The sequence below is a fragment of the Lissotriton helveticus genome, chromosome 6 (assembly GCF_964261635.1).
Source record: "Lissotriton helveticus chromosome 6, aLisHel1.1, whole genome shotgun sequence".
Lineage (NCBI taxonomy): Eukaryota > Metazoa > Chordata > Amphibia > Caudata > Salamandridae > Lissotriton > Lissotriton helveticus.
Genome location: NC_136067.1, coordinates 461845631 through 461861288, shown reverse-complemented (window position 1 = coordinate 461861288; position 15658 = coordinate 461845631). Strand labels below are relative to the sequence as shown.

At 40.0% G+C, this 15658-nt stretch overlaps 1 protein-coding gene across 1 annotated transcript in view; it reads right to left on the bottom strand.

Annotated features, from left to right (window-relative positions):
- The window catches only part of MYOM2 (myomesin 2), a 724606-nt gene that overhangs the window by 34529 nt on the left and 674419 nt on the right, over positions 1 to 15658 (bottom strand). The window contains exons 26-29 of the mRNA XM_078647923.1: positions 13823 to 13967; positions 10996 to 11055; positions 10045 to 10112; positions 608 to 721 (exon numbers count right to left, since the gene is read on the bottom strand). Coding sequence (XP_078504049.1) covers positions 608 to 721; positions 10045 to 10112; positions 10996 to 11055; positions 13823 to 13967 — 387 coding nt within the window. The remainder of the gene's footprint in view (positions 1 to 607; positions 722 to 10044; positions 10113 to 10995; positions 11056 to 13822; positions 13968 to 15658) is intronic.

Here is a 15658-nt window from a genome sequence, read left to right as displayed (position 1 = left end):
TGACTGGGTGTGAGTGTTTGATTGGTTCAGATGCTCCGTCCATCACCACCCCCTGTTGTACCGCGTAGTTTATGACTAGCAGTTTGTAGAATGTGTTGTAGCACTATAAAGTGAAGTTTCTAAATTAGATCCGGAGTTTGTGAACACCGAAAAGCAGTAATCTCGCTGAAAAGTGTAAACTAACTCAATAATGTAAATTACGTTTGCAGATCAGGCCCTATATGCTGTTTAAGGAATAGAGTGAAGAACCAAACCCCTGTTCTTGAAAACTGATGCTGGTAGTTGGAAAGCCAGCAATTACTCTTCTCTCATCCAGGTCCATATTACCTAATTTAGGTTTTAGCATGAGCATGCAGTTTCAAAGACGTCTGTAAGCCAAACATAACTGCCATTCAAAATTTTGATATGCTGCTTTTCACAACTCGGAACCAGAATGCTACAAATTGGCCGGTCTATTCTTGTTTTGGAAGTTTATAGGTCCTTGAATGCTGCTCTGATGGTTCACTTAAGATTTTCGGAAAAGACATAATGATAGTAAAAGCATTGCAAACCTTTTAACAGCGAAAAACATTATCTACTTTTTATGTATGTATTTGGCATGCTTTACCTTTACAATTGGAAATCTACAAATCCCTTTTTGCAAATCAGGGGCCTCTTCCGATTGAATCTCAGCATCATCCCTGTACCATCTAAAAACTGTTTCTTTCTTGATATTGGCTACCTGCAAACAAGAATAAAAATAGGCACGATTGTTATATTAAATAATTATCACCAGTTTCTGCCCTACATTGATTCATGCACTGATCACAATTTTACTTACATCGCACAAACTTGCATCAGGGGCCATATGTATCAAGCTAATTAGCATTCGCAAAGGCCGAAATTCTGCGAATTTCGGCCTTTGCGAATACTAATTAGACAAATGGTATGTATCAAACATGTTTGATGCAAAATAAAGAATAGCAAAATTTGCTATTCCTTATTTTGCGATTGCACTTAAGGAATCGCAAATTCCTTAAATGCAATGTATCAAACAAAAAATATTCAAAAAATGCCATTAAGGATTCGCAAATTACCACCAACTTCTAGTTAGTGGTAATTTGCGAATTCTTTTCAAAAAGCTTTTTTCCAAAAAACAAAAGGTGCCATATGACGCCCATACATGCCCTTAGGGCATGTATGTGCGCCATATGCCCCCAAATGTCTTTTTCAGGGGTGCAGCAGGGTGTTCTTGAGACACCCCTGCACCCTTGGAAAAATTCCTAATTTGCGATTAGCAAATTGCTAATCGCAAATTGCCCCTTCATTCCTATGGGCCTCCTGGCCCATAGAAATGAATGGGTAAATTGCGATTAGCAATTAGCTAATCGCAAATTAGGAATGGTAAGGAATCGCTATTATATAGCGATTTTGTACATACATACCGTTTTGCGAATTCCAAATAGCGATTCCTTAAAATTCGCTATTTGGAATTCGCAAAACTGAAGTATGATACATATGGCCCTAAGTCATTAAAGTTCATCCACAGAAATAGGGGCAGCCCAACAGCAAGAAATTATGAACGTATGGCTGTGTTGGACACAAAAAGCAAGTATGTTTTTATATGACCTAGAAGCCTGACTGGAACGACGTGAAGGAATTAATACCATGATCCAGGAGGGTGCTTCCATTGTCATATTCGATGACATAAACTACCCTTGCTGCCTCAATCTGTCTGTCTGGAAAACAACAATTAGTACGGAAAAAGATAAAAATGTACAACCCACAACTACTTTCTCTAACCAAGACTTATCTTGCTTAGGAGGTCCGTCTCTTACCTAAGCATCTTGGCTCTAATTTTATTACAAGAACATCACAATCTGTTTCCATACGGGAGGGATGCTAATATGTGTGCGAAAAAACTTGAGCTTAAAGTACTTAAATCTGCATTGTAACCAAGGGGTAGATAGGCAATTGCCAGTAGGTAATGCGTGAGTAAAGTATGTTGTTTGTATGGTGTATAGGCCAAATATAGATGAGCCTGGGATGCTGGACATGCTTTGTTTTGAATTGCTGGATTGGTCTGGGGAGATATTTATAATGGATGATTTTAATTGTGCTATGGATAATAGCATTGATTCTACCAACCACTCTGCCTCTCCCTGCGTGGTTACAATGAGGGCATCTAACCTGGAACTCACCCATCTACATGGGCTGGCTGATGTATGGAGGATCTACAGCCTATTAAGCTGGGCTATACTTTCTTCTCGTCTCCATATAAACTATACTCCAGGATAGACATGGCCTTTGCTGATGAGTGCCTGATTGAAGATGCAGCAATGGAAGTTTGTCCCTAGATCACTTCTGAGCATAACCCCATATTACTATCATTTAATCTTAACCCGATTAGATAAACACAGCTTCAGTTTTCGTTTCACTGCCGCCTTCTTTCGATCCTGATTGCTACAAACATAAGTCTGGCTTGCTTATGGAATTTTTGGAGACTAATACAGGTACAGGCTCACTGCTGGTGATGTGGGACACAATGATGGCATACATTAGGGGCATCACAGTGCAGTTCATTCGTAATTAAAAAAATAAGGGTATACAAGGCAGTGCTATACTGCTCTTCCAGTCAATTCTACAGTTGGAAATATTGCATGCTCGGCCAAAAGCTACTGGAGGTTCTGATGAGTGGGTCCATTACCTCAACCTAATTGAAAAACGGTCTCTTTTGGGCAGGGCCCAACTGGGAACTAAAACTGGCCCTGGCAAAGAGCTCGACTGGCCGAGCTGTTTCCCAGGGCCGATTTCGGCCAATTTTGTTACAGGGCAGTGTTTGGAAACGGCCCTGTAATTAAACGGCCCCCAGGGGTCCAAAATCGGCCCCCACCTTAGCGGCCCACCGGGGAAACGCCCGGTGCGCGCTACGGCCATTCCGGCCCTGCTTTTGGGGCGGGACTGAGAGAAAAGGTTGCTGCTAGCTATCTCAAGAATAGGGTTCTCCAATAAGATTATGGAGATAGGGTCGGCGAGTTCTGGCACATCAAATCTCTGATAGAAAGTCAAGGTGCACAATCCCCTATATTAAAGGCAGCGATGGAATAGCTTATATTCATCCCCAGGCTATTGCAGAGCAATTCTCATCTTTCTGTCAGTTACTATTAGCCCCAAGCGATTAGTCTGTCCAGGTTTATGGAATATATCCAGGGCTGCTGATTGCCATGTTTAGGGGAGTCTCAGGCATCTACACTCCAGAAAGACAACTCTGGCAGGGAAACTGAGACTGCTCTTGTAGCTCTGCCACCGGACATTCCTAAGTGTAACTCAACATATTGATGAGTGGAGAAGTGCCTATCACTTGGAACATGACTAACATCTTAGTGTTTCTGGAGAAAGGTAAGCCATCTGCTGACAGGGACTCTTATCAACCCATATCTTTCATCAATGCTGATGCAAATGTTTTGCAAAGCTCAAAGACACCTGGCTTGATCCCCTCCTGCCAGTCCTAGTCTCACAGCAGCAGCTAGGCTTAATACCAGGCAGGGACACCACCAGCCACATCTATACTGCAATTGCTGCTTTTGACACTGCAGTAAGATCTGATAGGTAGGATTTTTGAGATGCTGAGAAGGTTTTCATCTGCGTTGTATCGGGAGTGTTTATGGGCGACAATTGTAGTTTTCAGTATGGATTTCAGTTCTTTAAATGGGGACAGTCATTATATAGCAACCCTTGTGCTAACCTAGCTTAATCCAGGACATTTTCAATGCTGCTTAAAACCCATCACAGCACCCGGCAGGAGTGTCCATTATATAATCTTTTAGTCACTCATTATATGCAGCCGTATTGGCAATCTGTGCAGCTAATGACGGAATTCAGCCATTGATCTCTAGTGGCTCGGAACTTAAAATCACCGCATATGCAGACGATATTACTATCTTTTCATCTAACCAGTCGCGTTTGATCATATAATAGATGAGGCCATAAGATTTTGACCATTCTTAGGCTAAAAGTTTAATGTAGCTAAAACCCAACTGTTACTGAACTTTTAAGCAAGCTAAAACCCAAGTGTTACTGAACTTTTAAGCAAGATTCCCAATTTCAGAGGTAGCTTCAACAACTATATATCTGGGTATTAAGTACTCAGGTCGATAACATTTGCAAATTGAATTATAAGCCTTTGTTACTGTCTGTAATTTTTAAATTACAGTTCCAGAACAGGTTCCTGATGTTGTAATATTACAAAAAGGAACGTTTTTGTATTTATTTTTGGCAATCTCACTCGGGGTCCCGAACTTGATTTTCAAACGTTTGGAAGGCGCTATAGGCAGTTTTATATCGGGATATAGACAGGATAGATGTGTTATACAAGGTGACAAAGTAATTGCAGATGCTTAGATCTAAATCAAAAACCTGGAAAGAAGTTATGAGTTCATTCCAAATTTTTAAAAACTGATCAAAAATGAAGCAAATCAAAAACAGTGTTATTTCATCAAACATGAAATGAAGGCAATGACATATTATGATAGGGAAAGCAGCAACATTCATGTGATTTTTAACTCCAAACGCCTTTGCAGGAACATCTTATTGAAGGAAGAATAATTGTCAAGTTATTTGTAAAGAAGCAGCATTTTTTTTAAATCTTAAAGTGAGCTCACTATACTTGTGAGCAATCAATATGACTGGGTGAACAAAAATTCTCTTTATTACAATATTTGCTTTGTCTGCTTAAATCTTGGAGAAACAGCATAGAAGTATGCACAATCAAATGTAGTTAGTGTTTATATGGCATAGAAAGTTAAGAATAGAGTTCTGCCCAGCAAACCATCTGATTTTCGATCTTTCAAGGCACATGTTTACCTAATAATTATACCTCTTCAACTACGACATTGTCACAATGTTCTGTGTCACAGAAACACCTTAAATTGTTACACCATCAATATAAAGAGTCCATGTACTGTTAATCACTAAAACACCATTATTTTGTGAATGGTTGTATATTGTCAGCTATCCTAATTATAACTCTAACCCTAACCCACAATATTAAAACGTAATAACAATCTCTAGCCATAACTGAAGTTGATTAGATCTTACCCTAACACGCAATTTTAAACTCAACAGCAAGCTCAAAAGCCAACACTTGCTCTAATGCCAATAGCTAATATAAAGAATATCTGGTTGGCTAGGGCATGCGCCTAAGACAGGCAGAAACCACCACTCTAGTCAGGGCAAAGGAGTTACACGCTGCAGATAACCCCTGGTCACCCCCTTGGTAGCTTGGCACGAGCAGTCAGGCTTATCTCAGAGGCAATGTGTAAAGCGTTTGTGCAACACACTCACACAGCAGCAACACACTAGGCACACCACAAAAGAAACTCTACTCAAGGTTATATAGACAATAGCCTTTGTATTATCCAAAACACAATAGAATCATAAGCACACAATATACACAGTGCCAACTGGCACTAGGCAATATACACAGAGGATTAGCAATTGTAAAATACAACCAGTAACTACTGGTACAATAATGACCTCAGCATTATATCTAGCAATATCAACACATAATGTCTGCATCGCAACGTGGCCCCAAAGAGAAATGAGCAGGGATCAGCTGTGGCACCATGGTGCTTCCTGGAGCGCCAATGCTGCTCCAATTAGCCCCCACTCACCGGGACATCTAAGGACTCTTCTGGCTGACCCACTCACTGCTGGAGCTCCCCCTAGCAGCCTCAGATTTGGCACCTGCAGTGCCCGGTACAGGCCCCACTCACCGGGGTCTTCTCTGTTGCTTTCTGCCTCTTCAGGTATCCTCATGGCATTAGGAAGGCACCGACAAGGTGCCGTGGCGGGCCCCTACTCCCGGGGCCTCTCCTCACTTACCTGGTCTCGTCTGGGCAGGGAAAGAAAAAGGCACTGACCATGTGCCTTGAAGGCTCCGTCTCCCTCTGATCAGTGTACGGGAGACCCGCCCACTCTCTGGCAGGGGACGTCTGACTTCTGGGTCGCTGCTCCGGGGGTGGCGGCTTCCTCGAGCAACACAGACAGGCGGGTGGGCTCCAGCTCCATTTACTGTGGCACAAACACAGGGCTCTCCCTGGCATACGGGAGCCCCGCCCGGAATGCAACAATAAGGGGGCGATGACTCCACTGCTACTCCGGCATCTTCCAGCACGGGGTATGCTCCCGCCTGGATTCCCCTTTCAGTGCAAGGGAACTTAGACCTCGCTTCTCCTGGGTTGCTGCTCATGAAGCGGCAGCACTTCAAAGGGCACAAAATGCGGTGTGGGCTCCCGCCTGTATTCTCCTGGTGGGATTGGAGTCCCCTCCTCTGGGGGTTCCAGTTATCAAAATATAGCGCTCACGAGGCACTAGCAGCCAGAGTCCCGAAAAGCAAAGCTGGGCCCAGGTCGGCCAGCTTACGTGGCTCTCCAGCAGAGGGGCAGTCCCCCACAGCGGTTCTTCTTGGGGGCCCAGCGGTCCCAGCACTCAAAACAGCACCAAACACCTCAACCTTTACATGGGGTCACAGCCCTAATATTTATACTATATTTTCCTTTGTCTGCCCCTGGCACAGGGCTTAGGGAACCAGCCTGAACTGGTTCTGGGGGGGGGGGGGTTGGAGCACTCTGTTTACAGGGCCTCTCTTCCCCATTGTCAGGTGAGGGCTCGGTCATCAGACCACCATGGGGGAGCGGAGACAGCATTCACCTAGGCAGGCACAGACCTCTTCAGGGTCAGGGGACTACTCCACACACTAATTCAAATGCAGATCTCCCATTCAGCCTAGCGCTGACTCACCCTGCCCTCCCTGGAGCCACACACACCTCAACAGCCACTGTCAGTCCAAAGCCAGATATGCAATCCACATCAGGCAGGCAGACAAATAACACACAGAAATGCCAACTTCTAAAAGTGGCACTTCTAAAATAGGTATAATAAATCAGCGCACACCATTGCGTAGCATTTATTATCACTATTCCAAACATACCAAACTTGGCCACGCCGCTCCTCTCATATCAGGAATTACCACTGAAACACTTATAGGGAATCCCCAATGCATTCCTATGAGAGGGCAGTCTCACAGCAGTGAGAAATCTAAAAGGGTGGTTTTTCACTGCCAGGACATGTCACACACTTAAGTTGCATGTCCTACCTTCTAACTACAATGCACCCTGCCAATAGGGCTAGCTAGGGCCTACATTAGGGGTGACTAACATGCAGTAAAACGGGGGTCACAGACGTGGCACACTGTTTAGGTGTCATGTCACAGCGGCAGTGTCTCTGCGCGCCCAGGCCTTGCAATGTCAGAGGCCTGAGACAGGTTTGAAAGGCTACTTTGGTGGATGGCGCAATCAGCGCTGCAAGCCCACTAGTAGCATTTAATTTACCAACCCCCAGGTATCTGAGATACCACTTTACAAGTGACTGACCGGTGAATTAAATATGCCATACAGGGGTAGACCAATCTTACCATGTTTACCACAGAGAGCACACACACTTTACACTGGACAGCAGTGCTAAAGTGTCCAGAGTCCTAGAACCACCAACACCATGTCAGAAAAAAGGCTAGGAAGAAGGCAAAAAGTTCAGGGATGACCCTGCAAAAAGGGCCAAGTCCAGCAGAGGGGGTTCCCCAAGTTTTTGGGAAGTGCTGCTATTTTTGGGGATATCATGTTGTAGCCTTTAGAACTTTTATGGAGCTTGCCTGTCACTCCTTATTGTTTGAAAATAGGCATAACATCCCCTTAGAGTTATCTAGAAGTCAAGTAACTGCAGAGCTGCAATAACCGGTAAAAAAGTAAATCTTGGAAGATCTTAGATCATGACAGTCAAATAATTTGCCCGATGTAAGCATTGTTAGTTGTCTAATTAGTTGCCTTGCTACTTTTTCATGTTTGTAGTACTGGAAATCCAATTGAATCAGGGACTTGAAATAGAGAAGGCAGTGTCTAGGTGATCCCAACCAAGTATTACAGGAAAGGGAAGAGGCCAGAATGGAAGTGAAGGAAGTAATCAGAATGGAAAGCATGCAAAGGCATCCAAGATCCAATATCTAGCAAGTATCATTGACATGTGATACAAGGTTGTTTTGGCCAGTCACATCTGAAAGAAAATTGGATGGCAAAGAAACTCTTGAAGCCTCATCCTGAGAAGACTTTGTAATGTCCAAATGTAGGTTGGAAGACACGGAGAACATATACATGTTCGTACTTGAATATAAGGAATACTCAGAAGAAAATCAAGTTGGGTGTCATTTTGCTTATTATTTTACTTATTTATGAAACCCATGAATAAAATGAGAGATCAGAGCGAACAGAAGGTGATCTGTGGTTGTATCTGCTATAACCTCCCAGAAGGCACATCTTTAAATGGTGGTAAAATTATAGTGTCCCCTACTTACTTATAATCTTAGTAATGCTTTATAGAGTCATTTCCACAGCAAGAGAAACTACCACTGACAGTTAATATAATCTTGGAATACTTTTTGCAATGGTCTGACAAAGTGTGACCTGGGACATTTTACATTTATACCAGTTGCAGATCACACCAGGCCTAAATGTCTCAGGTAACTTCTGCTTACAAATCCCCTTACAACAGATAAGAATAAAGGGTACTATGATAGTTTATGCTGGATATAGCAAATATGAAGATGAGAATTATGAAAATTTAAAAATAACAAATTACAGGAACATACGTGCCTTTTTGTGTCTCACATGAAAATGCTGCTTTAAGTAATCTAAAATTGCAAGATTTCTGGTGCTGCAATTCTTCAATGGTTTTCCCTAACTTGAATATGGGGAAGTTTGGGGGTTTCTCGAAAGTTCTCCTGTGAAGATTCAAACTCATTACAACAATTAGAGATGGAGATTTTTATCTAAATACCTAAGTTGCATCAATAGTTGTTGGTTGTGGCCGACATGTACCTTGCAAACTATTGCCTATAACCATGGCCACAGGAATTTAACCAGTGGAAAAAAGAGATTCCCTTGAACAAATAACTAGATCTAACTGAACATGGTCTAAATACAAACACAATGAAACAAATTATATTGCAACAACAATTATATAAAGTACAAATTATTTATTATACATCAAAAAGATAAAAACAATTTATTACATCAATGAATTCCTAGGTACATGGTTAAAACCTAAACAAGTACACCATCAATTATGACCTGCACAATTGAAAAGACAGACATAAAATGTAAAACATAAAAATTTGTAAAATACAATTTGCACATTTATGGCTCACTAGTACTAGCACCTATGTTTTATCGTTACACATTTTGTATATAAACAATAAATTGTACTGAAGAGTGAGCGTCGACGCGTTTCGGTGGTTTGGACAGATTAATTCCACCTTTCTCAAGACTTTTCTTTTCAATTGTGCAGGTCATAATTGATGGTGTACTTGTTTAGGTTTTAACCATGTACCTAGGAATTCATTGATGTAATAAATTGTTTTTATCTTTTTGATGTATAATAAATAATTTGTACTTTATATAATTGTTGTTGCAATATAATTTGTTTCATTGTGTTTGTATTTAGACCATGTTAAGTTATATCTAGTTATTTGTTCAAGGGAATCTCTTTTTTCCACTGGTTAGATAACCTCATTTCCCTTGAGTTTCTTAAGGGGTACCTCTAATTTTCATATCACAGGAATTTAACAACACTGAAGGTTAAAATTATGCAGCAGAGTGCACAAAATTATTAATCAAGAAAAGGCAAACTATGCAGCACATTCTGTTTCAGTATTATTCGGCTAAATTGCCATTTTGTCACATATTAATACTGTGCAAATCTTTGCTGATGCAGAATCTCAAAATTCCAGTAAACTCTACCTCTACAAACCCTTTTAAAAATTGTCAAGGTACAGGTTCCTCATACCAGCTCCTCCACTAACATCTTCTCCATAACATAGCACATTTGTATAATGAGATCTTGCAGATCTAATAGCAATTCAAATACACCCACATCAGTGTTGTTTCCTAACAACGATGTATAACACTGTCACTTTTACAATGACAAGTTATTGTTTTACAAAATGAGTATTCTTACCTTACATATAAGTAACACCACACATTCTTCTGTAACTTCCCAATACAAATACTCCAGAAAGTAAGGCCCTAAATGAAAGAAATATTTGAATGACAGTGTTGGATTGAACTAAGAAATTACATTTCAATTTTAGTGCCTTGCCATGCAAGAACAGATGGCACCAGAATACGGGCTGATTGCTTGATACTTCCAGCAATTGTAGTGAATAATAACATAAGCTCCAAGCGTTCTATATAATGGCTGAGCCCCAAAATGTGTGTTGTCTCCCACGTCAGGCTTACACATGGAACATGTGCACATCTTTGCATACAAAGTCCTATATTCACAAAGTTAAAATCAGTGTAGAGTTCCTTGTAAATATATCATCTACAAGTGCCAATGTCATTCTACATATCCAGTCAGTTTTTACTGTAGTCACAATTGAGTCATATGTTGTTTGAGAAATTTCATATATATCTCACCCTAACGTATTCAATGTGAATTCATAACAGAGAATTCACTCTTGCAGTGTTGGGTAGAAAAATGTACACTTGGGTAGTTGGGAAAATCATAATTATCCCTTGTATATGGCCTCTGAGTTATGAGAATCAGATAAATGTTGCAAATATCTGCTATGAATAATATTTACTTATTTTTGTGGAGGCATGGCCTTTTTGTGAATGTGTCCTACTGTTGTTGCTGCTCGGAGAGCTGTAGACGGGTCATAGATATCTGCCTCACATACAGAAACCAACTTAGCAAAGTCATCAGAAAATTGTTATTGCATTTTTATATAGGAAAGAATACAAACTACTCATTTTCACAACCAAATCTAACTAATACTCCTAGTCGGAATAACACTGTGGAATAACATTGTTTGTGTGACAACATCAACTGTCTGTCTGCTGAGACTTAGTACAATTTGAGTTATCAAAGAACGATATTACTATTGTTAACACTTTCTAGTCTCACCTTGTTTCCTGAGAAACTCTTTCCTCTGGAACTCGGCCTCCGCCAGTACTGCTTTGAACGCTGTATGCAAAAAAGAAAGGATTAAAAGAAAGAAAAGACGAAAAAAGACAAAATTTCAAATGTAATGTTTAAAGACTTTACAACAATGAAACGATTAGTGTGAACGTATGATGGAACAACAAACTTGACAACATATAGGAGTGGAGGTAATATTTAGCAAAAAGGTGTTTTCATAATTGCTCCTTGTACTTTCTAAAAGAGAGTTCTTTAACTACTAACAGAAACAAATAACGATCATGATTAAGAAAATAGTGCATCTGTTAGTAGGAAAACGCCTGAGTCCTATAATAGTAGTGTCAGTCAGTATGGCAATATTGAAAGAATGTAGAAAGAGATGTATCATATATGCAAATACTGGAATCTAAGTGGCATGTTTTGAGTTAGACTTATTTCACCCCACACATTTGCAAATGAAAGAACACCTCAAAACCATGTCTGCCCACCCACATGTTAGGGAGTGAGTGGAATCTAACTTTACCAGGTGCACCAGCATACAAAAACTATGCTTCCATGTTCTATTTCACACTGTAAAAAATAACCAAGTTTTCAATAAAAAAAACCTATTTAAGTAAAAAAAAAATCACTATTTTTCCAGTATCACATTAGTGGAGAAGACCCTGTCATATTTTGGAGTTTAGCTGCATCATAAAATACATGTTTTTTCTTCATCAAGTTGTACTCGACAGCCATATTTGAGGGATTATTTTTCTATATAGTACCAAATTGCTACCATTTTAAATTGATTTAGGACAGCTGTATTACTAGTTAAAATGGATTAACAGACACCGTTTTGTAAAGTAGGTGGCCTAATTGTGCCTGAACCTGTACTTAGCTATAGTTGAATTACGTAGGTGGCAAAAATAGTGCCAGAATTATATCCAAAGTAAGTTAGTACTGCTTACGTTTTTCTCAGTGCTTGAATGAAACCATACTTGTGATTTGTTGGTCATTTTCTATGGTCTGCATTATTTGTACGCTTGATTGATCAATGAAATACTCATTCAGAAATGTTTGAAACAGCAGACAATTTGGATTTCCCTCAAACACTGCAGAATCTCGGTTTGATGTTTCTTAAAAAAGAAATTAAGTTGTACTTTTTACTGAGTTGTTCAGGCTCCCTTCATGTGAATACAAACAGGCAGAAAAGAAACCTGGTTTAGTTTATTATATCCTACTGTAATTTAAAAACACTACATGACCAGATATCATAGTTACATTTTTTATCAGTTTCATGTTTTTTCTTTATTTTTAAATTCAGAAGGAAGTAGGGGGCATATTACAAACAACAAGCAAAAATTATCGCTAAATAGGCTTAGCGACAATTTTTCTATCGCCAAGCATCACCGGATTTTATCACTGAGATAACGTGCTGTTAGAAACGTTTATCTCAAATGCGATAAAATTTCCGGCGTTAGCGGCGAAATCCGTGAATATCGCTGAGAATACAGCGATATTCACGCATTATCGCTAACATTGTCTTAGCCATTATATCCACCTCCCACTGAAAATAATGGCTAAGAACTGGTCTGAGCAGGTGTTAGTTTTTGGAGATATTCGCGCTTAGCGCGAATATTTCCAATGCTACGCCTGTGTTGGTAATAGGCGATAGCGATGTTAGCGATTGCTTTCAGTCGCTAACAGGTTGGGAAAGCTCACTTTGCATGTCATTAGCGATAAATATCGCTAACATGCAAAGCGGGCCCCAAACCGCTCGCTATCGCCTACAAGCTGTCGCTAACTGCTGTTAGCGACAGCTTGCTAATAGGGCGATAGAATTTTCGCCGCTGAGCGGCCGAAAACGACAGCTAAAGCGGCGAAAATTGCCTATCGCCCCCCTTGATAATATGCCCCATTGTTCTATGGACATCATCTCATTTCCACAAAAGTACTTCTCCTTGAATAAAGTCAACTTAAAAAACGGGGAGTACTTATAGTAGAAAGCAATATAAGGAGCGGAATGGTCAGCATCCTGGGAGAGTCTCCCGAAGAGATTCACTGGCTGTTTTCTCTAATCTGCCTTGCATTATTTTAATGCAGATTTGCTTCTCTATAAGGAGTTAATAAAAGGAGATGAGATATCGCATGATGGAATGAAATTATTGCATTTCTTGGAACATTCAAGTTCCAGTGAGTACATGTTTATACACCCAGTCCTCTGTGTATGTCAAGCAGTATTCTTCTATCAGTCTCCACGTATTTGAAAAGAAATTTAAAAAAATGGAGGAGATGTGGAAATATAAAGATGAATTCCAAATAATAGAAAGATCTTCAAAAAACGTATTTTTGGGAAATGAAATGTTATGTGATATGAAACCATATAATGACTGAAAAAAAATTGTAGATAAAAACAAAGCTTGCTTTTGCTTGATATAGATAGTTTTCAACTACCAATGTTGTTTTACTAAGACAACTTTTTCTTGTATGATATACATACATAGGACATCACAAATTTACTTTATGTGCATACCCATAAGTTTCAAAATGGTTGGAAAACTGTGCAGTTCAATGTATGCATGCAGTATGTAAAGAAAAGATGACTTTCTCTGTTTCAGAAAAAACACAATATAACCATTCAGAGCTGCCTGCAACAATAAAAAAATCATTTTGACTGATATGGTTTATTATGTAGTTGTGCATGTGCTTGACAGTCATCTATAAATGTGCTTATGTGTATTGGGGTTAAAATGAAGAGACAAATAAAATCAAGACAGGAATGCGTGGAGTAAATCAGGATTTCAGGACATATCATATATTAAGCGTTCAGTACCATCGCCAATGAGAACTAAAGATGATTGGTTCTTGGCTTTTCCATCTTGAATCTGTACAGTGTAGGTGCCTTCATTTTCAATTGTGAATCGGTCCATCTCCATCTCAATAATGCCGGTTGATTTGTCACACTTGATTCTGTGCTTCTAAGGAAAGTTAAAACAGAAATATAATTATATACTTCACTTAGTAGAAGAACTGATCATGATTCAATCTGCCGCCTAGATATGTTATATAAATATGTAGGACTGGGATGATACTGAACAAGATCCTTAAGAGGGTTTCATGCAGGTCTACTGGGTTTTGGTAAAATACAGGTAATATTCTTGAAACTCATAGTTCTCTTTGGAGTTATGTTGCATATTGCAAGGGTGAGAATATACCCACGTGTCCTTTATGTGCGTCAATGAATGAGATCAAGGTTACTCCTAAAAAGGTTGAACTGGAGGACCTGAAAGTTTGTATGGCAAATAAAACATGTTCCCGTAGAGTGAAAGACTAGCTGTTTCACTGTAATGCCCAATTTCTGCTATGTACTCTACACTGTGTCTAAACTTTTACACGATTTACACAATCTTAAAGGGTTTTCAATCTCTTCAGGACTGAATGTTTTCATAATCAATAGAATTGCTGCTTGCCCTAAAAAATCCTGTGCTGGGCAAGAGAAAGTAATCTTAATCTATGGAAAAGGCATTTGAAAAGTGGTAAGCACTGTGTAACACAGCATGGCTGGCATTGTCTGTGGTCATGCATAAGGATGAGCCATGCAGGATTGTTAAGTCAATATATCAAGACACTATACAATGTGCCATGTCACTGAGAATTCATTTATGAGTAAGAGACTTCCGGAAAACTGAACGTTTGAAGGAAGCCACTTCTGCTGACAGTCACTTTTTGTGAATTGAACCTATTGTTTGTAACCCAGCGCATTAGACAAACAGAAGATAAGGTACATTATAATTAAAGATTTACAGCCCTTGCGTTGCTGGTTTCTGGTGCTGTGACTCATCAGAGGCGTGCCTCCTCTGTGATCACGGCTGAGGCAGCTTGAAGCAATCTGGAAATGTTTCCTTACTGTGAATGGCTTGTCCTCAGCAGGTGCTAATTACAGTTATTGGCAACCACGGAAACAGCTCGGCGGGATGTAAGGCTCCTGCTGTGCTTGGCACTGCCATTTAACAAATGCAACGCACTTGTATTCAGTGGCGAATCGTAATTTTGCCATCTCACAGTATTCATTTTTGCAAAGTGCTAATTTAAAGCAGGAAATACCCCTATTTTAATTGACAGAACTTTTGCCCACTTGCAACTCAGTGCAGATTCACAATTGTGTGAGCAATCAGCGGGAGAACCGCTCAACAGGCTTGTTTGTGAACCCTCAAGGTGCAAGCGAGACAGCCGAGCAGCAATAAAAAGGTCTCATGAATAAATGAGATTTACTTCCGGGCAATGTCTGAATGCTGACACCCTCAAAAGAACATGTTAACGAATCAAAGATCCCATTGCCACTTAGAAGAGAGGAAATACTTCCAATTAAAGAAGCTGCCGCCTTATCGCAATCAGTGGGATCAACACAAAACCAATATCCTTGTGGTGCAATGAAACCCCTAGGCCACATCCCTTGCCTTGTGTGCCCGTGTTCTCATTTGATTAGATTTTGAAATAGACACTAGAACCAACGTTCTATATTGAAGTGATTATGTTTGATAACAATCTCGAAGCACAGTTTGGTTCATTTCCTAGGGGCTCGAAAATAAATTCTTATAGGTACGGATGAAGTTGCTGCAATTGCATTACAATTAAATTAAAGTACATAAAGTCTGTCTGCCTGTTAATA